This window comes from Indicator indicator, chromosome 23, assembly GCF_027791375.1.
Source record: "Indicator indicator isolate 239-I01 chromosome 23, UM_Iind_1.1, whole genome shotgun sequence".
Taxonomy (NCBI): domain Eukaryota; kingdom Metazoa; phylum Chordata; class Aves; order Piciformes; family Indicatoridae; genus Indicator; species Indicator indicator.
Window position 1 is genome coordinate 6,486,975 of NC_072032.1, and position 25,505 is coordinate 6,512,479.

At 46.5% G+C, this 25,505-nt stretch overlaps 2 protein-coding genes across 3 annotated transcripts in view; one reads left to right on the forward strand and one right to left on the reverse strand.

The window, feature by feature from the left end:
- Window positions 1-1,269: 1,269 nt before the first annotated feature.
- MFSD10 (major facilitator superfamily domain containing 10) lies at window positions 1,270-21,403 on the forward strand. Its single transcript, XM_054391630.1, has 12 exons — window positions 1,270-1,440; window positions 2,590-2,686; window positions 4,874-4,977; window positions 6,419-6,577; window positions 8,357-8,545; window positions 13,249-13,357; window positions 14,323-14,434; window positions 15,747-15,855; window positions 17,297-17,387; window positions 19,019-19,066; window positions 20,185-20,274; window positions 21,297-21,403. The coding sequence occupies exons 1-12, from the start codon at window positions 1,270-1,272 to the stop codon at window positions 21,401-21,403; spliced, it is 1,386 nt and encodes a 461-aa protein (XP_054247605.1).
- A 1,057-nt stretch (window positions 21,404-22,460) lies between these two features.
- Window positions 22,461-25,505, reverse strand: part of ADD1 (adducin 1) — a 51,106-nt gene continuing 48,061 nt past the window's right edge. For both annotated transcript variants that reach the window (XM_054391612.1, XM_054391611.1), the window contains one exon: window positions 22,461-24,823. In XM_054391612.1, coding sequence (XP_054247587.1) covers window positions 24,471-24,823 — 353 coding nt within the window. In that variant the 3' untranslated portion in view covers window positions 22,461-24,470. The remainder of the gene's footprint in view (window positions 24,824-25,505) is intronic.

Genomic DNA, 25,505 nt, shown 5'->3' on the forward strand with positions numbered 1-25,505 from the left:
CCATGGGAAGGTTAGAACAACAAAACTGATGGAGCACAGAGGCAAAAACATGCAGTACCCTGGGATGTTGTGTAAGGGAAATGACAACCACCTAGCCAAAAGTGGAGCTGAATGAAAGGTCAGTGCTGCCATCAGTAGGTTCAAGCCACACGCTAGCTGAACTGGCCACAAGAGTAAGGTGTTAAGGATATTGCCTTGTGTAAATAATCCTGGAATAAAGTTCAGCATGGTGATATAATTCAGTGGATGAATAAGCAAATTGTGAGGTAAAACAGGATAGAATCTGCCACAATGAACCCATCTGGTGGCTGGGCAGACCTAGGGCCAGGGAGGATTTGTCTGAAGGAATGGTTGTTTTGGCTCCAGATGCTCTTAAATTATTTGGGTAAACAAATACTAAATCTTTCTAGTGATGATGACTAACCATTCTAAATAGAAGGATCTTGAACATAACCAAGCAGCTCTCTTCACTAACAGACTTAAGAGCTTTATACGAAGAGTTTAATATAAATGGCTTTCTGTGGTCCCTTTTCTTGTTCAGCTCATGCAAATAAACTGAATCCACAGGTAAAGAAATTTCACAGCAATGCTTATTGCTGAACGTAACCAAGTGTTATGCTGGTCTTGATTGTCTTTGGGTCAAAATCTGTCTCTCTGTTACTCTCTTAGTGTAGCAAACACACAGGGATGTTTGCAGTAGAAGGAACTGCAAATCAGGTTGTGGCTGAGGTACATTGTAGTGTTTTACAGATCTGAAGTTTGCAGGTTTGTGCAAACTTGATTTTAATAATCCTTGATTTTAATATCTGTGGGTGTTTTTTACAGGATATAGGTTAACTTCTTTATTTGTTAGATACTGAATGGGAGATGGCTTGCATCCTTGTTTAGGTCTTTAGGTGAATCTTATAATAGAATCCTAGAATTGGTTGGGTTGGGAGAGTGCTTCAAGATCGTGTATTGCCGTGGGCAGGGACACTTTCCACTAGACCAGCTTGTTCAAGGCCCCAACCAGCCTGCCTTTGAATCCTGCCAGGCTTGGAGCCTCCACAACTTCTCTGGGCAACCTATTCCAGCACCTCACCACCCTTATGGGGATGAATTTCTTCCTCATGTCTTGTCTAAACCCAGCTTCTCCCAGTTTGAAGCCATCAGCCCTTGTTCTGTCACTTACGAAAGAATATCTTTTGTAAGGTACCTTTTACAAAAGGCCAGCAAAATGCTTCCTGACTGTATGTAATTGTAATTTTTAGAAGGAGAGTACCTGGGAAGATGGCCCAGCAGGTGAGAGACATTGACAGCAGCTCCCTCAGCAACACAGAAGAACAGAACTGCAGCCGTGTTATTATGATCGTTTTCCTGGCGCTCTTCATTGACTTGCTGGGATTCGCTCTCATCTTGCCACTCTTCCCTTCCATCCTTGATTATTACAGCCAGACTGAGGTGAGTAGCAGAAACGTCAGCCTGCTGAAAATTTTGGATCTTCAGGGAAGGATGGAGACCTTGGGGCAAGCAAATAGCTGTAGGTAGAATAACAAATAATAATAACATCCAGCCTGTTTAAATAGGGCATGAACTGAGTTTGTTTGTGAACCTGCAAGAGTTCCTCTTGCCTTTTCGTTAAAATGAGGGATTTATTCTGGGGAAAATTCAGGGCTAGTCTCTTAGGGGCTAGTCCTTGTATTTAGTTTGTGACTTCACTGGGGAGACAGAGTAAACAACAATCCATAACAAACCTGCATACTGGGGTTTATCTAAGAACCAAAGTGACAAGAGCTTTTGACCTACTTGAGTACTTCACTAGTCCTAATCCCAGCATCGTTCTCACTAGATCTCAACTTCCATTCTTAGCAGGGAGCTGGCTGCTGCTCTGGGAACATGGGAGACAAAGTTGTGTTGGTTCCCTGCTGTGTAGCTGCTTACAGTTACCATTCCCACATATTACTGGACAATACAAAAATGTCAGGAGAGAATTAATTTTGCATTCCACATTCCTATCTCATAACCCATTTCCCACCACACTCCAGCTGCAGCTGTAGGCTTTTTCTTATAACCCTATCTCTAACCCTAACTATGGACTGATCTCCAGGATCTTCCCCCCACTTCCAGTGTATTTCCTATAGCCAAGATTTTCATTTTCTTTTCAGGGCCTCATTCTTTTTCCCAGGTTGTCCTCTTTTCAGGAACCACTGTTTTCCCCACCACCTCTTCTTTCTGGACCTACAAGACCCTGGTTATCTCAGTCTGAATAGTGTATGTGTCCCATGTTGCTTTGTTAATTGAAGGATTCAGGACACACCACTGTTGTTCAGTTCAAGTTTTAGCAAGCAGCAGGCCTGATGGTTTGAAAAAGTTCAAATTCAGACATTCCTCCACCATAACACATACAGCCAATTATCTGCTGCCTGTCAATATTCACCATTCTAAGCTGTTTTTAGCCTAGACAACTGATCAGCGAGGAAGTTTTCCATTGAGGGGGTGCAGGAGAGAGGGAATCATCTAACCTTGTTTCTAGTTCACTCAACTCTGATGCTGTTTTTGAAACAGTGAATCTGTCTTCCTGCTTTTATTCCTCATCTCTCTGTTTTGCAGGATGGATTCTATTTGTCCTTGCAACGTGGTGTGGACTGGTTTGCAGCAATGGTTGGGGTGCCTCCAGAGAGGAAATACAACAGTGTCTTGTTTGGAGGTATGAAGGCCAAAAAAAAAAAAAGAACACAAGTGTTATATTCAAGTTATTTGCAGTGTTGATGTGAGGAATGATGAGAAAAATGACAAATACTAAAAAGCATACTGGATTTAAATAAAAAGCATTCTGGATTTAAACAACAGAAAACATCTCTTAGAGTAGGCTGCAAATGATTTTGTTTTCATTAAACTGCCCCATCTCTGTGCCTTGGAGACACCTAGGCAGGCAGGAGGAAAGGGCTAACGGGAACCTGGTGAAATTCTGTCAGGACAAATGGAAATTCCTCTCCCTAAGAAGGAGGAGTCCCTTGCAGCAATGCAGACTAGGCACTGACAGGTGGGCAGCAGCTCTGCTGTGAAAGGTCTGGGGATCCTGTTGAGCAGCAAGATGAGCCTGAGCCAGCCCTGGCAACAAAGGTGCCGGTAGCACCTGGGTTGTATGAACAGGAGCAGAGCCAGCAGGTTGAGGGAAGTGATTATTTCACTCTACTCAGCACTTGTTAGACCACGTCTAGAGCATTGACATCCAGTTTTGCACCCCGGTACAAAAAGCATCCATAAACTCCAACAAGTTCAGCTGAGGGCCAGTGGAACAGGTTGCCCAGAGAGGTTTTGTGGTCTCCATCCTCAGACCCTCACTGAATGAAACCCTGAACAACCTGGTCTGATGTCATAGCTGACCCTATGAACAGGCAGTTGGGGGAGGTGACCTCCAGAGGTCCCTTTTAACCTGAATTATCCTATGATCTTGCCCAATTTGTTCTACAGCTTGCTACAGAAATAGAGGCCTGCTGTTCCCTATTGTCAGACTGTCACCTGAGGGTCAGGAGCCTGCTGTGCCAGACCCTGCACAGTCAGAGAAATTACTGTCCCTTAACAATGGATCTGCACGTGACTGGAGATCAGTCAGTAGGAAACACTGGAATTAGAAGCTTGTGAGTTCAAGTCTCACCTCCCTGCTGGGCAGCTGTAGAGCAGCATTGCTTCTAAATCTCAATTAGTCCTATTAAAAGCAGGAGAGCTGCTGACTTGCAGGGTCCAGAAGCATTTGCTCTCACTAGGACACTGTTGTGGGTGAGCATCACTGGGAGTAGTGCAGGAAGTCCAGCAGCATGTATGTCATGTTACACATCAGAGGCTCCTTTGGCCTCTTGTGATTTAAAGAGTTGGAAGGAAACTGGGATTTCAGAGTATGAAGCAGTGAGATTGTGTTAATTTTAATTGGAAATGTCTAGACTCTCTCCTTTCAGTGAGCTGAGGCTTCCCCCAAGATAAGCAAGAGGTTTTGAAACAAGAGAAAAAGAGAAAAGCATTAACATCAACTGCCAGTGTACAAATCTGTAAGGGTTTCAGACAGTTTTTTGAGCTATCACAAGCAGCTGTCCTCTCCAAGGCGTTCAGTATCAACATTCTGCCTACTCAAAGCTGATGGGAGCAGAACATTTGGTCTCTCCTCAGCCTTTTACAGCTTTGATAGCTGAATGATCTGAGACATGTAACCCAGTTTTTCCTTCAGAGAAAAACTGTGACAGCAAGGCCTTTTATTGCCTGCTTGTTGAGGGTGTAGAGCAAATTAATAAGTGTGTGAAGCTAGAAATGGCAAGAGAAAAGAGGAATTAAAGATCACAGAAGCTGGAGGCAGATTTCAAAAGTCTGTTAGATGACTCCTGCCTCTCAGGGTGCCTCACTATCAGCAGTGCTTGTGTCCCTCTTTCCACAATAAGAGGGGAAGAAAAGCTAATTAAGTGTGGCAGAATCAGGTTCAAACAATCAAAAAAAAACCTTAAAAGAGCTGTGGCTGTTAAAGACTGCATTATCTCTGCTTCAAAACCAGACAATGTATGCAGTCAGCTGGGGAAGCATTGGAGAACCAGCATGCCATTATAACCAGGGAGTTTCAACCCCCTTCTCAGCAGTGAAGTAACCAGTGAAGGATCCAGTTTATTCCTGTTACTCTGGGCTCTGTATCTGGGCTGTCTTTGCAGTCTCACTTAAATAACAATGCTTGGAGGGTGGCTTAGTTTGAGAGATATAGTTGTTCTTTACAGCTGCTGGTTTACATGTAATTGCATGCTTCTGAAGGACTTATGTGGAGAGACAGGTCTGGAACAGGTTGGGTGTCTCTGTATGTGAGGTGAAGGCAGCAGGTGTACTGATACATGTAAATTTTTATTTTTTTCTTTTTTAGGTCTGATTGGCTCAATCTTTTCCATCCTCCAGTTTTTCTCCTCTCCCCTCACTGGTGCTGTGTCAGACCACTTGGGCAGAAGGCCTGTCATCTTGATGACAGTGGTATGTGTCTCCTGCTGGTTTTAGTCAGGCCATCCCAATATACAGCTGAAGGCACTGTGGTCTTGTGATTAGCACAAAGGGTGGGGGAGCTGAGCATTCGAGGTCTGTTTCTTGTCAAGTCACTTGGCTGCACTTCCAAAAGCAAGTGCTTAAGCTGAGCTTCCCAATTTCAGGACTGTACAAGAAAGGCACCAAAATACCTATATTTTTCTGGGATTTTTCCAAAATCCCTTTCCTCTCTGTGCAGGAGTCTGACTTCAGATGCTTTGTTTACAAATGTTAAACATAATCCCTGTACAAGTTAGTTCCCCAAGTGCCTAATGAGGGCTGATCACTTCATGACCCATTTCACAGAGCCTGGGGGTTGTCAGGAGGTGCTGTATAGCACTGTGTGATGTATTTCTTGTCAGCATGGACATTCTCCAGAACGTTTTCTCTGTTGCTGGTGTGGGGCTCTAATTACAGAAGGTGTGCAGAGCAACTGTGTGCATACATGGAGGAACACAGCTGCAAATGATAGACAAATCCCCCTGTCCTGTAGGCTTGTGGAGACTGAATTAAATAAGCAAATATGATGATGATTGTGATGATGAATTTTAAGGGCTAGAACTGTGAAGTCTTCTTATTTTAAAACCAGAATTCTCTTGAAGTTTGAAACAAGTGGAATGGCATATACAAGAGTGAGTTTGTGCCCAGGACTGAGTTAGCTCCCTCTGAACTTTCTTTGCTCTTCTGTTAGTAATCTCAGTTTGTACAAAGTTTGTATGATTTGTTTCTATTGCTTTTGTATCCCTGTCCAGGACATAGTGCACTATCAGTATATTCAGACATTTCTGTTACATGGGTTTTGAAGCAGCTGCTGAAAACAGACAAGTTAAATGGTGGTTTGGGTTGGAAGGGACCTTCAAGATCAACTAGTTTCAATCTCTACTGCTGCCTCCTACTAGAGCAGCTTGCTCAAAGCCCCATCCAACCTGGCCTTGAGCACTTCAAGGGCTAGAGCCTCCACAACTTCTCTGGGCAACCTGTTCCAGTGCCTTCATGGGGAAGAATTTCACCTTCATGTCTCATCTCAAGCCAGTTTCTTCCAGTTTGAAGCCATTACCCCTGTTCCTGTCACTCCATGCCTTTGTCAAAAGTCCCTCTCCAGCTCTCCTGTGGCCCTCTTCAAATCCTGGAAGGCTGCTCTGAGGTCCACCTGGAGCCTTCTCCATGCTGAACAACCCCAGCTCTCTCAGCCTGTTTTCACAGCAGAGATGCTTTAGCCCTCTGATATCTTCATGGTCCCCTCTAGACCTGCTCTAAGAGCTCCATGTCCTTGTCTTGGAAGCTCCAGAGCTGGACACAGGACTCCAGGTGGGGTGGACTTACAAGAGGGGAATTTGCAGAGCTGATATTAGCTTTGTTTTGCTTTATCAAGAACTCTTTCTTGTTTCTGCAGGTGGGTTTGATAACATCATATGCACTGTGGGCTGTCTCTAGGACCTTTGGTGTTTTCCTCCTCTCCAGGATTGTGGGTGGAATAAGCAAAGGGAATGTCAGCCTCTCCACAGCTATAATTGCTGACCTGCACTCTGCAAAAGCACGGAGCAAGGGCATGGTGAGTTACACATGTGGGGGGTGTTTGGGATTGCAGGGAATTGAATTGATTCCAGGTGCTCAGAATATCTTCCTCAGGTGTGTATTCACTGCTCAGTTGATAACTTTGTACACTGCCTCACTCCTCAGAAGATGTCAGATCATTTTGGTGGTAAGCTCTCAGGCTTCACTTGTCAATGACTTCCACCTGCAACAAAAAGCAGGTGCCCTAGATGTTGAATAACTACCTGTGTGCAAGTGTTAGACCTTACTCCTTCTGAGAACTGTAGTCCTCATTACAACAGCTGAGAAATTCAAAGGTCTTATGGCCCAATTTTTGTAGCTGGCAGCCAGTTAGAGGACAACCTGCTCTCCTCACCTTCCCAAACTGTGGAGCACAGCAGCACAGCACAGTGTGCCTCCTGACTTCTGCAGTGCAGCACTGCCTTCCGGATCTGAGCTCAGCAGGTAAAGGATGTGGCATGTGGCTGCCTGAGCAGCAGCATGAACAGCTGCCCTGTCTTCTTCCAGAAGGAACTGGACCAGATGGAAGCACCCTGCAGGCTGAACTTTGCCTGTGAATTACCAGTTAGAGCTTTTATCTTACAGAAACCTTGAGGGCCCAAACTTCTCTCAACAGGTTGTTATAAGCTGCTATGTGGGACAGCTGCTTCTTGTGAGGAGGGGAGCTTTAGATTTCACAGTGGTAGCTAATGAATTTTTAAAGCAATTTATTATAGTCTTGGTGAGCCAAAAGATATTTTTATTTATGGAAAGGCATAGCCAATACAGCACCAGTAAATAAACTGGGTCAGGGCCTAATTTTAGAGCCTGAGGGCAAGTCACTTAGTACAGCATGGTTCACATCCATATGGCTTCCACTCTCTTCTTTTCCAAAGCAGAGCAAGGCATGTTCATTCTGCTTCCTGGCAAGACTAGCATCTGACTGATGGTACCTCCAACCTGTGACGAGCCATTGCCTGGGAGAGTGCTCGCTGGGCAGGCTGAAACAACACTGGAGGCTGTGAGGTGGTCTTGTTTAGTTTAGTACTACAGATATAGCTAAATAGACTCAGCAAAGCAGGAGGATCATGTCCTGGGATGACAGGGGTTTGGATCCAGCATGTGTGAACATACATCTTTGAATGTCTCAAGGACATTGAGACAGTGTCTTTAAGAAAGACATGAATGGAGCCAGAAGGAAACAAGCCAGGTCCTGCACTGGTTTGTTCTTAAGCACTCTCACTGAGTTGATGGGTCAGACAGGGGCTCTTTTAAGCTCCCATCCAGTGTGTGCAGATTCTGCCTCTTTTCTGATGTGCTGGTTTCATAGTGAATTAATAAATCCCCTTTAGTGCCTACACTAAATTCAGATTGTTCTGGGAAGTCTCTCAGCCTGTTTGCTCTGTAAGCCATAAATTCCTAAACAGAGAAAGCTATAGACACTATCATGAATTCCTGCCATACTGCTGTACTCCTTTCTCTGCTGTTATACTACAAAAAATTTATTCTGTGGCTGAAAGCTCTGCTGGCTGAGCAGTCCCTGAGGTGAGAATTATTATTTTTCTTCCCAGATTCCTTTCTCTCATAACCACATTGCAGTTTGTTCCTGTCCCTTTCCTGACTGGACAGGACATCAGTTATTTGGTAGTAACAGGGCTTTCATTCTTAATGCTTAGGTTCTGTTTCTGGTTGCATTTCTTTAAAGGCAAATACCAAGAAATCCAAACTGGTTTAGAGCTGAGCTACCTGAACAAACAGGTGTCTAAACTCCATGTCTGTGTTCCTTGTATCACTGCAGGCAATGATTGGTGTGGCTTTCTCCCTTGGCTTCACCCTGGGTCCCATGATTGGAGCTTACCTAGCCATGGGGGCAGAGAAAGGAGAGGTCTTCTACCTTCGTTCAGCGTTGTTAGCGCTCGTGTTTGCTGTGGCAGACTTGATTTTCATCTTCTTCCTCCTTCCAGAGACCCTTCCCAAAGAAAAGCGGGTAAGTGGACTGTGGCTCTGTATGAACAGCTCTGCTCCTTGCAAAAACAGGCTTACAGGCTTTGAGAACTGTTGGAGCACTGGGAACAAGGAGCTGAGGCAGTGTCTCGGGAATTTAGCTCATTTGGGGGCCTGGCGTTTGATATAATCATTCAGGGGTTATGTGATAGTCCCACCTCCTAGGCCAGTGTAACATGAGAAATTCTTTGTAGTTAACATACCTGCTTAATTGCTGCTTTTGGTGTGCTAGGTGTACATGGCTCAAAACCTAATGGGAACCTGGGAGGAAGAGAGTGAATTTTAAACTGATCGCAATGGCTCCCTGGGGAGGAATTGCAGCTAATCATAAGAGTACATGCACCAGAGGCTGGATTTTCTGTCATTTAGCCAGTGTGTGCTGGAAATGTTCTGAACTATTATCTTGTCTTTGCTTGATAATTTTGAAAACTTGAGGAGCAAATGGTTCTTCCCTCTGAGCTGTGCTGTCTTCATAAAATGCCTGGAAGTGCTAAAATTCAGTGACTGGATTTGAGGGGCCAGACATTTATGAACATTATGATTTTGTGTTGTGTGATTGAACACTGTCCAATATCTGATTAAAAGTCTCTTGGAACAGTGTCCTTCACAGTGTGGGAGAGACTGAATTCAGCCCAAGGTGCCTGGGTGAAGCACTTGAAGCTTTCAACTGGATTGGATCCTTCCTACTCCCTGGTTTCTAAGCAGCACTCAGCTGTTGGAGCATGCTTGGTTTCTGGATAGCCAAACCCTGTGATGCAGGGAATTGTTCAGGAAACCTCTGGTCCGTAGGGCAAGACTTTGGACCTTCCCTGAGTGTTTCCCAGCAGGTTATGTCCTGTATGGAATGCATTGTTTGTGTTATTTTCCCAAGCACTGCAGCTATATTGTTCTAACAGCTCTTCCATGTGTCACCTGTTCCCCTTTCCCTGTTTGGCTGTTTCTAAACATTCCAGATAAAATCCTGTCCTTGGTTAGAGCTGCACACTCTGGTGTGGGGGCAACATGATGTTGCTGCAGAGCAAATCTGTGTTCTCTAAACAACTCCACCTTTGCTGTGGGGAGATGCATGGTTTCAGTGCCTTTTAGGACTGTGGATGGCTGAATACCTCTCTCCCCTTTATGATCCTCTTGAGAGTTCTTCTGATAAGCTGCTCTGTGTTAGCCAAGCAGGACTGAGTTTTGGTAGGAGAATGAGGGCACTCTCCCTGCTTTTTGGGGCTGTGTCTGTGCAGCAGTGGGGGTTGTGTGCTGTGAATTAAGAGGTGTCTGTGGAGGTCAGGACTCAGCCATGCAAAATACAGAGGGCGTTTGGTTGCTGACTAGGTAGTGGTTTGTCTGGTGTTGGAGCTTCTTGTGATGGGTGACAGTGTTAGTGCTTTGTGCTGTCTCTTTTCAGTCAGCATCCAGGCAGTGGCCCTGGGTGATTTATGTGTTCTAGGGAATTTGCAATTTCACTTTTTAGCCTGATTTCCTCTTTTCTTGGATAATTCCTTCGATTTTCAGAGTAGGAGAGGAGCAGTTTTCTTGGCCCATGCATGGCAGAGGAGGGGCAGCTATGTTGGCTGCCTCTCTGGAACTTGGCTGGGCTGAGCTGGAGCAGATGCTCCCAGAGTACAGGAGTTGCATGGGCTGGAAGGACAAAGCTGTGAGAAGAGGGGAAATGATAAGGCTGAGTGGTAGGAGAACGTGCCAGTGGGATCAGACATCTGTTTCCTTCAAATACACTGTGTTCTCATCACATCCTGCTTTCTCTGTCAGTCCTCCTCACAGGAGAGAAGTTCAAGTGTTTCACATTCGTTCACATTGCAATTAACTGGTAGAAGGAGGAAGGTGGAGTGGAACAGAGGGAACGAGGATGAGTTGGAAACCAGGTTAGAACCCAGGCTGGATGGGACTTTGAGCAGCCTGGTCTAGTAGGAGATGTCCCTGCCCATGGCAGGGTTTGAATCTAGATGATCTTTAAGGTCCTTTCCAACCCAAACCATTCTAGGGTTCTGTGAGTTTTGATCCAAAAAGAACTGAATTTTCACTATTCTTCTTCCCTTGTTTTCCTTAACTATTCCACAAGTTCATCAAGTGAAGAGTGGCCAGAGAACTGTAGTGTTCACCTGTTGGTCTTATGTGAGGTAGCCAAAACAGCTTCTGCTGTGACTTACTTGGGAGAAGGAAGGAACAGAAACATTTCTAGTGTAATCTGTCCCCTATAAGAGCTCCTGAGTTAATTTTTAGCCAAGCTAGTCATGGGCAAGGCTGCCTAGCTAGAGGGAGAGTCTTACCATTTTATTTTCCTGGTGTCTAGCTGATTGATAAATTCTTCACAGTGAGGGTGGGGAGACACTGCAAAAGGTCACCCAGAGAGGTTGTGGCTGCCCCCTCCCTGGAGGTGTTCAAGGCCATGGTTGGATGAAGTCTTGAGCAAGCTGGGCTGGTGGAAGGTGTCCCTGCCCATAGCAGTGGAGTTGGAACTAGATGATCTCCAGGGTCCCTTCCAACCCAAACCATTCTATGAGTCTCTGATGCAAGGACTATGTGTAGGGCTTTGCAGCACCAGTGGAAGACTTATGGAAAAACAAAGCTTATGCTCTGTGCATGCTAAACAATGTCTGGTTTGAAGGGTAAGGCTGCAGCTTGGAAGACCCAGGCTGCATTCCTGATTTGGACTTCAAGACATTTTACTTATTCCTCTTGCATTAGAGGGAAACAGAGTAAACAGACACCATGAAAAGTGTCTGCTCTTCAAGGTGACCTTTGGTGGGATCATGGAAGTAAAACTGAGCAGTGTTGGAGTAATAAATCATAAGCATAGAAATTAAATACAAGTAATAGGCTGCAGATTTTGAACCTGGGAAGAATATAAACTCCACACAGCTGATGACATTGAAGTTGGCAATTTATACTTTGGGTTTTGGGGATGGCAAAACATCTTTGTCAATTTTAGGACAAGGTTTTCATTATAGTGGATGGTCACTTCTAGTTTCTTATTTTCAGGGCAAAGATAAGAGAAATTAGAGGATATTTACATGCACACACACCCCCTCCATGTATTATAAAAAATAAGTGTGTGTGTGTGTATATATATATATATATATATATAAAATTTCATACACCAAGATTTTAAACATCTAATCAATGTCCTTTAGACCAAACTAAAATCACCCTTTCAGTCCAAGCACCTTGGCACCCTGTCTGATGTGGATAATAATTCAAACCAGGTACAAATTAGAGGTTTTTTTTATTACTGGCCTAAGGAGAGCTGCTTGTTAGCAGATTCTCTGTGCTGTAGCACAAACACCATCATGCCAACAGATGCAGGAACTGAGCATTGCTACAAGCCAGCTTCAGGAAATCCTCTTAGAGACCTTTTAAAAGCGTGAGGAAACTTCTTGGGAGCATCTATTTGCTCTCTGCAATGCATGCAGTGGGGAGGGAAATAAATAGCCCAGTTTGTGCTGTGGGGGTCAGCAGCTTTAGGGCTTTGTACAGAACCAGCCTGGTGTATTGAACTGGGTGCTGCTGAGAGACTAACAGGCTCCAGAGCTCTGCTGTGGGATACTCAGAAGCTCTGACTGGCAAAAGAAGACAGGAGTCATGTTAATGCCATGTTGAAGGTTGATTTGTTTACAGCTTTATTAAATCCTCAGGTCATGCACTGAGATTAAGTTCCACTGATAATTTGACCTTCAATCTCTGCCCTCAAGGGGGTAATAGCTCCCCTCCCTCCCTCCTTACCTGGGGAGAGAAGGAAGCTCATCAGATAAAGCCTGTGCAGTGCTTTGAAGATGGGAAGTGCTACGTGGGATTATTCAGGATTCTTAAGTCTGTCTTATCTCTTCCTGTGACTGTCATGTAAAGTGACAGCCCAAATTCTCCTGCTCTAAAAGGAATTGTTTCCTTAAGAATTTAGACATTATTTCTTCTTCAGTATTTTCTTTGCTTTCCCATACCTTAGGCTAAAATAAAATAAACAAACTGAAATATTGAATTCTCTATAGATGAAAGAACAAACATCTCCTCAGTGCCTGTTGATAAGGAGCAGGGAGAGTGCCACTAGGTGCATAATTAGGTTGTGATGTACAGAGTACAAGAACCAGGAGTGCTATAAAATAAATTTGCCTCTTTCCAAAGCCGTACAGTGTGGCTGGGCAGAACCTCTAAGAATCTCTCTAAAAATTACTTTCTCTTTTTTTTTTTTTTCCTGAGGAGGTGTCAGTGGCTTGCTAAAAGAACAGCCAGTACCAAAACAGGCTGCTGTTTGATGTGCTACACAGACTTGCAGCACACAAGCAGGTCCCCAGCTTCCCATGAGCTTGCAGGCAGATGTGCCATTGCGTTCCCTGTCAATGGGCACTGCACAGGAGGGCTGATGCAAAGGATGAACCAAATAAAGCCATCTTCAGGGCTGTGGAGAATGAGCCTCTTCTGCTTTTGGGGAACCCAAGGGAGAGTCTGTTTTCTATCGTCAGTGAAAGGTGCTGTCAGTGCTCTACCTTTTGGTTACAGTCTGGAGCCAGTTCTGTGTTCAAAAAGTCTGGGGCTGTTCATGGGGGTCAGTCAAACCCCCGTGCCAGGTGCCTTGTTTCATCTCAGATAGTTTGGGTAGGTGTAGAAGCACATTTGACTGTTACTGACAATTCCTGGTAGTAGTTAATGACATCAGGTTTTTAAATAACCTCTTTCTTTCTCCAGGTCTCTTCTGTGACATCTGGGTTTCAGGCAGCAGTTGACTTGCTCAGTCCTTTGGCTTTATTTCGGTTCTCTGCTGTCACCCGAGGAGAAGAATCCCCCTCAGAGCAGAGTAAGTGTTGGCTGGCTTTGTACATGGATATTGTGTGTCCTGTTGCAGGTGGCTGTGTTTTCCACATGAAAACCCTACTCAAAGCAGTTCAGAAGCAGCACTGTTCATTCATTTAAAACACTCCTTACTAACTTATGAACAATTAGCCAGGTTCCCTTGGACACTGGTCCTGTTATTCCCAAAAGAAGGTTTTAGAGATTCTTGTTTTGAGGATTTCTGACCTGCTACTTGCTTTTTTTCTTCAGGCTCTGGCTGCAGCATGGGGTAGTGAAGTGATTTAAAGAGACTGATCAAGGCATGAGTAAGGGAGATGTGAGTTTGCTTATTCAAGCTGCAAACCAGGAAACTTCAGGCTAGAATTTTATTTCTCAACTCAGATCCTGGAGATGTAGGCTTTGAGCTGGCCATTCCTCTGTGTGAAATTATTTAAGCCTTAGAAAATAAACTACTTATCCTTCAGTCCTCCTTGCTGCTGCAGCAGGAACAGGGTAATATTTGGCACTTTGGGGAATACCTGTTCTTTTTCTGCCAAGGCAGGGTTTAAGTAAGGTCTGTCACATCTGGAGCTTAGAGAAGGGGGTGCTGTGCTTTAACCAATACCATCCCGAGGGCAGCATCAAGATGTGAGGCAGAATGTAGGTATTGATTGAAATACATAAATCAATCGATCCCTGTGCAGCTGGGGGAGTGAGTGTGAGGCAGAGGGGCAGGACTGGATGAGTGACATCAGAGTGACCCTGAGAGAAATTAGTCTTTTTGGCTCTTTTCCTCTCAGAAGAAGGAAGGTAGTAGGCAGAAGCCATTTGTGCCATGTCTTTCATGGGTATTTAAAATGAGCATCTAAGCTGAGAACTTTTCCCTGTACAGGTGATGAATGTTGCTCTACTGTTGTTATGTTCTCAAGCCTGCTTGAAAAACACCACAGTGTTTCTCTCACTTGTTTGTTTGTTTGTTTGTTTGTTTAGATCTTCAGAATCTCAAAGTTTTGGGCCTGGTTTATTTCCTGTACCTCTTCCTCTTTTCCGGCTTGGAGTATACCCTGAGTTTTCTGACTCACCAGAGGTTACACTTCAGCAGGTATAGCACACCTAGAAGATAAATGTTGTGTGTTCTCTCTGGGATGTTTTCCAAACTCTTGATTTAAGCTCTCTTCATTTCTTTTCAAGAGAGAATTTATGAGGTTGGTGAAAACACTCAGAAAGCAACCACCACATTCAGTGGTGCTTGGGCTTTGGGGGAGGAATGTAAGAAAATCCAGGGACACTATTTATCATGAAAGGAACTGATCTGCAACTCCTCCTGACTAGAGAAAATCAATGCAGAAGACTAAATGAAAGCTCCTCAGCTATGTATAGCTGGGCTAGTTGTATTGATTAGAGTAAAGCCTCTTCTTGCCCAGAAGAGTTCTTCAGTATCAGGACAGATCTTGGAGCTCAGAAAAGGCAAGAGGTGGAGGGGTAGCTGTGTGATTGCATTTGTTCATTTCTGCATTGCATGTGGTGTACATCATGGAGTTTGATTTCCTGTAGGCAAACACTGGAGAAAAAAAAGAGAACAGAGCCCACTAACAGCAGCTCAGCTGGAAATACTTTTCCTGCCAGCTCATAGGAAGATTTCCAGCCAGGAACATGATCTTGCAGCTTGATTCCTTATGCGTGTCCTTCCCTTTGAGTAATTCTCAGGGGTTTGTCTCATCCATTGCCTGTCTTTCATTACAGTTTGTGGCTTAACTAACGTGTGTGTGTGTCAAGGAAAGGTTTTCTAGAGCAAGAAGAATATCCTCTCCCTTCTGCCAGGGAGATGAGATACACAGCTTCATGCCAGCAGTGCAGGCTGGGTGACAAACAAGCTTTTAGTTGAGAACATCCACAAAGCTTAGTAGACAAGAGAGATGAAAGGGAAATTTGAAGAAATATTAAGGCTGAATGGAGAGATGCTGCAAGTTTCCTGCTGGGGTACATAGTCAGCACCATGTCAGTGCCCATGTTGTGCCTTGGTGACCACACAGGCAGTGCTGGTGATGGTTGTTGAGAAAGGAAAACCTTGGAAACCACTAACTCTTGTGCATATGGCACAGGATAATTAATGTGCTGGCTTTCTGTGGGCCACCCAAGAAACAGCTAAACTACATCACATCACAGCATAGCAGTCCAGAGATGACTGCAGCATTTGCCAGCAGCAGTCCCATCTCAACTCAGGACCTCAGAGGTTTCTCTTCTTGCTGTCTGCCTGCTCTGGAGACTAATGGCAGCTTGTCAAGAACTTTGCACTGCTCAGAGGAGCACCAAAAAGCATTTTCTGTCTCTTGTTGAGGAAAGGCTGTGGACTATGGCTCCCAGGGTGGAATGCTCTGTGTGACTCCAGGCTCTGTGTTTTTGCCTCCTTCTAGCATGCAGCAAGGCAAGATGTTTTTCTTTATTGGAATAACAATGGCTGTGATCCAGGGAGGCTATGCTCGGCGAATCAAGCCAGGAAATGAAATCAGAACTGTAAAAAGGGTAAAAAAAAAAAAAAAACAAACACTAAATCTATTTTTCTTTTCCCCTACAAATCTGAGATGTTAATTTTCAGTCTGAAGTGTGAGGCTATAACTGTACTTCTCAAATTAAAATGAATTTCTGTCTGAGGCATCCAGCCAAATGACTTCTCAAGACCATGGTTGTTGGGCATTGTTATGGTTTGGAGATGGTAGCTTAGCTTAGTGCCTTAGCTTGGGGTCCTAACTAAAAACAAAGAATAGGAAAATTTTCAACCCACCACTGGCACTTATGTGTCTAACTAAAGTTTGGAACATTAGAGCCCTTTCTTAGCAGATCAGCTACCATAGTACTGAAATTTTGAGTTCTTCATGCATAGCTGTAGTAAAGAATGAGAGCAGAGTGTCTGTGCAGGCTAGGTACAGTGCTGTGAACATTATGCTTTGTTTCAGTGACTTCTCTTGCAGTGCAGACATTAAGACTACTAAAGCTGCTTCAGAGCTGCTCTCTGACTCTTTCTGGCAAATTATCTTCAAGGAACATCATCAGTCTGGCCATGTCTGTACTCGGCAGGCTTTCCCTAGAGTATATTTCAGTGGTGGGAAGGGGGAAAATTGATTCTTCTTCCAGTTTTGCACTGTGCAGAAACCTGCTGGCCTTGGGCCACTCTTTCTGGGCGTGCATGTGTCTGGAGTGGCTTTTGTGGAAGTTCCCCCTTTTTGCTGAAGTTATTCTGGTATTCTGTGAATCTGGGTCCTATGGCAAATGTGGCCTCTCCTAGCACAGTGACTGCAGTAGCTCATTGACAACTGCATCTTCAAGGTGAGGCATTTGGTGGGAGTGAATAGCCTTTTATGGAACAGCAGGTCTTCACTGATCTGTCTGTTCTGCCAAAGCTCTGTGCCAGGGAGGCATCACAGGGGACCTGAGGTCCAGGATCTTGGAGGAGGTGAAAAGTGGTTTTTCTTTTTGCATTTGAATTTCAATTGCCATTCCACCCCCATCTTCTCATCTTGGCTTCAGAAGCATGGACTCCAAAAGCTAAAGATAAAATCAGTCAATACCAGCAGAAAAAGCAGAGAAGCTGTTGCACACAAGGTTTTTTTGATCTTCTGTGCCTGCTCAGGAGATAGAGTTAAAGGCAGATTTCTGCTCAGTTAACATAGAGCAAGAGAAAAACATCACAAATAATCAGAGGATCATGTGAGAGAGAGAGAGCTCTGCAAAAGAGAGTTTTTCCTCAGCTGTGGGAGTGGGAGGTGGGATAACTGCAGCCTGCCTTAGAGGTGACTCCATGTGCTCTGCAGTCATGTGCTGCTGAGAGCACAGAAAAGCAAACTGAGCCCAGCCAGGTGAATTTGAGATGTCTGGTGGGGAGGAAAGGGCTTTCAGCTGCTCACTGCAATGTTCTCCCAGCAGTGGAAGGGCTTCTATGTAACCGTGTGACTCCTTCATCCTGCAGGCCATTGTGTTGCTGATTCCAGCTTTCTTCTTAATTGGATGGGCTGCAAATGTGACCATGCTGAGTGCTGGGCTGCTGCTGTACTCCTTCGGTGAGCTATCCCAAAGGCACTGAAAGCCAGACACAAAGAAGTTTGCTTTATGTTTATTCACCCTGTTTAAAAAAAAAAAAAAAAAAAAGATTCACTTGAATTTTAAACTATAATGGAAAGTTGACACTTCTGTTTGCAAAATGTGGAAGAAAGACTGTCTGGGATTGGTTTTTTTCTGATGCTGTTTGTATCACAGAATTTTGCCATGGTGGTATTTGGAAGCACCAATATTTGTCTCACTGGGGAGCTCTTGAGAGTGTTTTAGTCACCTCTTATCAGACCTAGAAGCAAAATCTTCACTAAATAACACAGGAAAAGGCAGCAGACAGCAGGACGTGCTTCAGTGTGGCTGTGTTCTTTCTAAGGCAAGAGGCTGAAGGGCAGAGTGAGCAAGAGTGGGGGTAAATCAGGGCTGTCCTGAGCGTTGTGCATGGGGCTGTGCTGCTAGCACAGGGAGGGAGCAAAACTCCATCTCCTGTTCCTGATTAGGTGGATTTCAAAGATGTTCCAAGTGTTTGTATAAATAATCCTCTGCCAACCTGAGCTGTTACTCAGGGAAGCTGTTGTGAGTGATGTTGGATTCATCTGCTGAAGTGCCTGTCTGAAAAGAGGTTTCAGATATCCCCAGTGCTGCTAACTCGTTAAGAAGCTTCAACTATTGCTAACTGCAGAAGTTGAAGATTTGGGTTTGCATGCTACAGCCTAAGAGCAGAGACTGCAAACTACCAAACACAGCTCATTAGTAGCTGGCTTGCTGAGGGCCAGCTGTGTTTGACAGCTTTGAGAAGCTCCCTCTTGGCTACATCTGACCTTGCTTTGTGAGCCCACTGGGTGAGGAGGGGGGAAGAGCAGGGACTCCTTTTGTCTGAGGAGCTTCACCTTCCTAGGCACCGTACCCGGGTAGAAAATCCCAACTCCTCCCCGGTTAAGCCCAGTAGAAACACCTCTGGAGGGGTCTTGTTTTCCCCCTTCTCTTCCTCCCTCTGCCCCGTGAGTTAAGGTGCCTGCAGTTAAGGCAGCATCTGTCATTCCTGCTCTGCAGTTGTCCTTTCTTTCCCGGAAAGGATTCTGCTCTGCATGCTTAAAGCCCTTCCTTCTTGGCAGAACAGGCCCCTCTTGCAGTAAAAGGGCAGTGACTGCTGAACAGCTCTTGGCTTTTGTGTCCAGACGTGTTGTAACCTCCTCTTTTTGGACGTGACTGTCTTACTTCCCAAAGCAGAATGCTGCTGCCTCTGTCAGCCACACAAAGCCATGGGGACAGTACGATGTTGTGTACAGCCACCTGGCTGGCTGGTTCCCTTTCCCTGCTCCACCTGACCAGAGCACAGTGATTTGGAAAGCTCCCAGGTAGCTGATGTGACCTAGCTAACCTTTTCCTGTGGGCTGACACTGATATGAAACATCTGCTCCAAGCACTCCTGGCTCTGGGCTCGTGGTGCAGGTTGGCTTTGAGGGGGTGTTTTCATGATTGAGCTGGGCCAAACCTGATGATTCATTTCTGGTACAGTGCCCCAGAGCTCTGCCTGTTTCTCTGCAGTAGTTACAACTTTGGGCCACCTGTTTTTTGCTCTCTTGTAACAGTTTTGAGCTCCCTGCTGTTAACTGACATGCTCTTTTGTGGATTTTTCCAGCTGCAGCTGTTGTGATCCCCTGTTTGTCAGCAGTGGTGTCAGGCTATGGTGAGTGTCTTTCCTGCTTTGAGCAGCAGCCCTTGGCCATGCAGCTGACCTTTGCCTAGACTTGGCTCAAGTAAAGACCTGACCTCAAGTCGAGTGATGCATCAGCAGGAATGCTGGTGGCATGGGCCCACCTTGGAGCAGTGTTGACCTGGTGGCTCTGGCTGCTGCTTGCCTTTACACAAGGCCTCTTTGCCCACTAATGCATGAAGCCAGCAAGCACAACTGCCAAGTGCTCGGGGGGCTGCTGCTCCAGGGGTGTAGCCCTGAAGCAATAACCACCCCTGCAGAATTGAGGCTAAAGTTTAGCCATCCCCAGGCCCTTGCGTGCTGCCAGAGATGCCTGGCTGCAGTAACCCTCTGAGGATACCATGCCTTGCTGTGGGGAGACAAAGCAACTGTGCTGCCCTGGAGGTGCTGCATCTTCAGCTGCTTCCCTTCTCTGAATGTCCTGCACAGAGGGGAAACGGGGTGGGGCTGCTGGGGAATTGGAATGCAAGATCCTGACCCTGGGGTAGTCAGAAATATCCTGGAAGGGGAGCATAGGAGAACCCCAAACTGCTTCTGAAAACTGTCAGCACTCCATTATGGGTCACTTCGGAGCTAACAAACAGCAGTGACCTGTTCAGAGGGACCAGCAGCCTCACACCCTGGGTCCACTGGGATGAGGAATCTTTTTTTTCTGGAATGGAACAACTTTATTTCTGCTTAAGAGAAAGAGCAGGCAAAGGATTATTATCACTGGTGAAGACCATGACCAGCACCAATGAGGAAATGGCCTGGTTCCTCTGAAAGAGACACCAGCCATGGCTGCCAGCAGTCAAATAATCTCTTCCTCACTCCTTAGAAAAGCCCTCCTAGGGAGCCTTCTGAACCCTTCCAGGTTTGTGGCACCAGCTGCTATGTAACCCTGTAAAGCAGCTGTAGCTGTGTTGCCAGCTGTGGATGACAGAGTTGTCTCCTCAGCAGTGGTTCGGTTGGTTGCCAGCACTGCAGTGCTCCCTGAGGCCCAGAAGCAAGGCTTGGGCTTGGCTCCTCAGTGTCCCTTTGCTGTTGCTCTTCCGTAAGTCGTGTGCTAAACTCTTCCCCCTGCTGTGCCGTGTGGCTCTCTGCCCGCACAGGCTCTGCCAGCCAGAAGGGACGTGTGATGGGGATCCTGCGCAGCCTGGGTGCCCTGGCCAGAGCCCTGGGGCCTGTCTTGTCAGCTACAGGTGAGTGCAGCCTCCTCTTCCTCCCTTTGCCAGCACAGCATCACTATGGGTCCCACAGCCCAGGGGAAAGGGCAGCCAGAAAGTTGTATTTACAGGGGTAGGGACCTCTGAGAGCTGCAGCAGGGGCAGGACATGATCCTTGTTAGCATCAGCAAAAGCCTCGTGATGAGTTAAAAAGTTCCTAGATAAGAGGTAAACAAGACAGCAGCTGTTGCCTGACTCCAGGCCCATGTGTAGCTGTGCAGGTAGAGGAGTACCACCAAGGGGCTGTCCCCAGTGTGCAGAGGGAGCATTTACTGGGCTTGTTTCACCTGTTTTAGGCAGTGACCCCTCTGCTGAGGGCCAGCTGGCACTGGGCAGATCAGTCAAGGAAATCAGGTTTCTTGGGCTTGAGTAACCATTCCCACATCTCAGGAAGCAGCATCCCAAGATGACACAGATGCAACAGGGTCAGGCCATCATGTGCAAACTTTTCAGCATTAAAAGCACTCCAAGCTACACACTAAAGAGTTCACACGCTGCTCCTGCCCCAGAGCTCTGGGAGGGGCAGTACCTGCTGGCCCTGGCTCAGGCTAGGCTAGGCTGTGCCTCAGGTAGCCCCTGTACCCAGTTCAGCTCCCCCAGGCCCATGCAGGGTAAAGGGGCAGAACTGTGGGAAGCAGCCACATAGCAGCTCAGAGCTTGAACCTGGACCTGACATTAGGGTTGAGCAAAGCCAGGACCTGGCTCCTGCCTGCAGCCATGTGCCAGGAGCAGGCCTGGAGCAGTTGCCTTGTAAGGCTGAAGGAGTGAACAGGGACTTCCCCATTGCTGTACTGGTGGGAATGAAAATACCCCATTTGAAACAGCCACTCCTGACCTGCTCCTTCCTTGCAGAGACCCAGCACTGCCCTTAGCCACCTCCTCCATGTGATTCAGGTGCCAGCAGAAAGGTCAGCAGTGCTGCTCTCGGGCTCAGGCCAGGTCACACAGGTGCCAGGACAGGCACCTACTAACCAGCAGAATCTTCTCTTCCTTTGCAGTTTACTGGCTGGCAGGTGCAGAGGTTTGCTTCACTCTCTGTGGCACTTTGTTCCTCATCCCCTTGGTTTTGCTTCGCTCTCTAAAGCAGCCAACAAAGGAGGAGTAGGCAGTGCCCATGGCATTGATCACCAGCTTCCAGGGACCTCTACAAGTCCCAACTCTGCTGATAAGACAGGAGGAGGGAGGGGATGTGCAACAACCATCTGCAGCAACACCACCTTCAGGTCTCTTGCAGCCCTTCACAAGCAGGTCTGTTAAAACAACCTCCCAGGGAGCCTGGCTAGCACTGCAGACAGAAGAAACCCAGGAAACAGGTGAGTGAAGCACTGAGGTCATCAGACACGCAGAGACTGGGGTGACAGCAGCACACTGAGAGCCCAGTGCACCCTGCACCACACAGCTCTTCACTGCTCCTCTCCTGCCATCATCAGAACAAGCGAGACCAAAGCCATTGCTCCAGCTCCTGCCCAGAGACTGATGTGTCTGGGTTTGGCCAGCAGAGAACAAACCCACAGCTGGCAGGAGATCCTCACAGACACTCTGGGCCTGATAAAAGCTCTACCAACCAGCTGCCTTAAAACAAACAGCAAAATCAGAAGCCAGGAGCATGCTCCAGGCTCATGGAGTCAGATAATGGATGCTATTGGACTGGGTCTGATGCCTGGTCAGGTGTGGGAGATGTTTTGTATTTGTGGGACTGGGCAATGGTTTCTGATGCCCAAGCCCTGCTCTTCTGGCTTACAAATAAACTGCTGCTCTACAGGCTGCCAGTCTCTTCCCATCTCAAGCCAACAGCTCCTGTCTGGCTAAGCCAAAGGGGAGTCCAGAGCTCCACCCAAAGTGCCAAGGACCCCCAGCAGCAGGGACCCCTCAGTGCTGACTCCCAGGCAGGGCTGCTGCACATAGAGGGGTGACTGGGGGAAGGATTCCTCCACCACGATCTGCCCACTGCTGAGCTGGGTTGCTCTTGGAAGGCTGCCCTACAGTAGCCCATTTGAGTGCTGTCTGAGAATACATTCTCAAGCCATCATTAATCAGCACATTAATCATTAAGAGAAAGTGAAGCTAATTAAATTCAGCAGGTCTAGCTGCAGAATAAAACGGTACAAGTTTGGAAGGCAGAGCATGAGTTATTTTTTAAAGAGTTTTATTTGTGAGTAGAACTTAATGATACAAGAAAGAAAGAACCCCCAGGCCATTACTGCCCTGGAGTGTGTAACCATAGGTGACTACATTTCATACTGTGTGATACAAAGGGTTAAAAGAACAAACTACAAAATTAGAAATCAAAGAGTCGTTGCATATGTGGCCAAGAGAAATGGAGGGACTCCAGGAAAGAACTGAAACACAGAGCAATTAGTCATTTCATTATGACCCTGCCATAAACACAAGTGAGCAAAACGAGTATCGTAGGTTCCTAGGTGCAGAGGACACGAAGGTTAAAGTAGAAGCCAAAAGCTGTTGGTGCCATGCAGCCCTGACGGAGCATCGCTCCCGAGGGGCTCCTGCTGCTGCTCCGCCTGCCTGCAGCAGGTGACCCTCCCCTCCTCACCACGTCGGTTACCACCTCAAAACCTTACAGTTCTCCTTTCAGCTGTCTCCCCTTCGCTGCCTGAAACCAGCCTGAGGTCTCAGCACCTCCCAGCCTAACACAGGCCTTCTTCATCCATAGCTGTGTCCAACCACCCAGCCGCCTCTCCCGCGATGCTTTCTGCTGCATGAATGTAAGGCATTAGTAGTTTCCTGCTATTTTACCAACTGCAACGTTTAATATTGTCCTAGAAGGTTACATCCAGACCCTGTTTTGTTACAGACACTGGGAGTGAAGGTGCTTCCCTCTCCCCCACAGGGGTGTCAAGGTTTGCTGCTGCTAAAACCAGAAACGGTTACCAGCTGCCCTGCCCTTGGCCAGGGGCATTGCCTAGCTCCTGGAGAATTCCTGCAAGCTTCACCTATCTGACCTCGAGCTACTTCGACAATTAGTGATAGACAGAAGCATGGCAATAACTGGGAAACAGTGAATTCAGGGTGAGGAGTGATTTTCTTTACCATGCTACATATTAAACAGAGCAAACTGTGAGAATACACCTGGGAGGTTCCTGGGGGGTCAGTACATTGCTGCTGGCAACAACCACCAAGGGTTAAAGAAATGCCAGCTCTTGAAGTGAAACCAATGAACAGAACCCCAGGTTAATGCTCAGTGTAATGCATTTACATTTTCATCCTGGGAAGGAACAACGCCAAAAGGCTGCAGAGCTGGTTCATGGGCAGCAGGTTGGCACCTGCACCCCAGGGGTTTTCAAGAGGGTGGAAAAACCTTGTGCTAAGGCTGAGATAGAGCTGCCCCTGCTCCCTACCGCCAGCTGCAAAACTTCTGGAGTACTTTTAAATGGTTACTTTTTAACCTTTTCTAACAGCCAAATACCTGCTCAGCTCTTGGGGACCCAAGGCTGGAAGGCAGATTGCCCTCAAGCTGTACTCACTAGCAAAAAAAAGATTGGGCTGTGCAACGCACACCATGAGCAGACACACCACAGCCACTTCAGTCCCAGACAGCAAAGATGAGGAGCCAGTTCTGAAATTAAACAAAGTGAAAAAACCTCCTTTTTGATACCACAGTCAGAGGGGAGGAGGAGGGAAGGAGCAGATAGCCTCAAAGCTTGACCAGCACACCATCTGTGACCACAAGCTTGTGGAAGCCTACATCCCAGTTCAGGAATACCTCCCCCCCTGAGAACACTGCCAAAGCATCCTCTCCAGAAGTCAAGATTTAAGAAGAAATTTACTTGAGACCTGGAACAGAGTGTTGGGAAACAACACTTCTTATGGGAAGCAAGCTGGGGTTTGTTCTGAACTGTGACATTTATTCCTTAGTAAAGCAGTGCAGGCTTGAAATGAAAAACTGATTCCAGGCCTTGCCTGTGGAAGCCGCTGACACTGGATCACAAGTGAGGGATCAGATCTGTGGCAGCTGCTGGACACACAGGATTAGCACCTCTTTGGACATTAGTTTCTGGTTATACCCTTAAAGAATCAAGCCATGAGCTGAGGGGCTGGTTGGATTACTTGTTGCATTCATTTACATGGTAAGACAAGACACTCAGTACGACCTGGTACATTCTAGTGGTTAATGGGTTGCGAACATGACAGTGTTTCTGCAGTGTGTTTGGCCTTTAGGAGTCACTCTTCTTTTTGCTCTTCTTCAGGAAGGAAGGAGTGCGAAACTTCTTTTTCTTTTTGGATGGGGACTTCCCTGGAGATTCATCACTACCTGCATCAGCTGCTGTCCCCTCCTCAGCTGTGGGGGTTGCTGGCTCCTCAGCAGGGTGAGGCTGGGGTTCCTTGTTTTCCAGTGCAGGTGATTCTGTTTGGCTTTTGGACACATCTTCATCACATCTCCCTTCCTCCTTTCCTAAGGGAGGGAAGCTGAGTGCTTCTGAAGGCTCATCAGGGGTGAGATCTGGGAGGGTTTGCTTGAAAGTTGCAGCATCACTGTCATCTTTGTAGGTCTGGTCCTGCTGTGTCTCTGGTGAACAGGAGACAATGACACAGTTAGTTCAGGTAAGTGTCCCAGCACAGAGAGAGCAAAGCCAGTGGATGGAGAGCACTCTAGAAAAGCTAAACATTGCCTGTGCAGGGAAGCCTTTGTCATAGGGCTGTTCTCTGGCTCTGGGCACAGAGACAGAAATTGCACATCCCCAAGTCTGGGTTGTTTTCGATTCAAACTCCTTCTCCCACAGAAGAGAGAAAGCTGAATTCCACCATGTGGGTGTAAACCCAGCAAGGAGGGAACTGCTTAGACTTCCCTCATGTTTTATTTAGAACATTTGGAAGCGACAGGAGATTTTAGTACAGGAATTAAACCCACAGCTTTCATTGGCATGGAAGAAAACATCATAAAATTCCTTATCTTGGTTCTTTTTCCTTTTGGTGGGACAAAACTGCTGCTTTGCAGTGATCCACACAGGCACATTCAGTAATTTCTGACCTGTGGGCTTGCCCGTTTCTATAATCGCACTGCCCGGGCTGCCATCATCCTTCCATGAGATCTAGCAGATGACTTCCTATCACAAAGGCTTCACTTCATTTGCAAGGTATGAGCATCTAGTATGGATTCCCAGAGGGGAAATCCACACAGTTTATCAGATCCTGTGAGCTCAGCAGGTTATGCGACCCAGCTCTTGGTTTTTACATGTAGGTGATGTCTC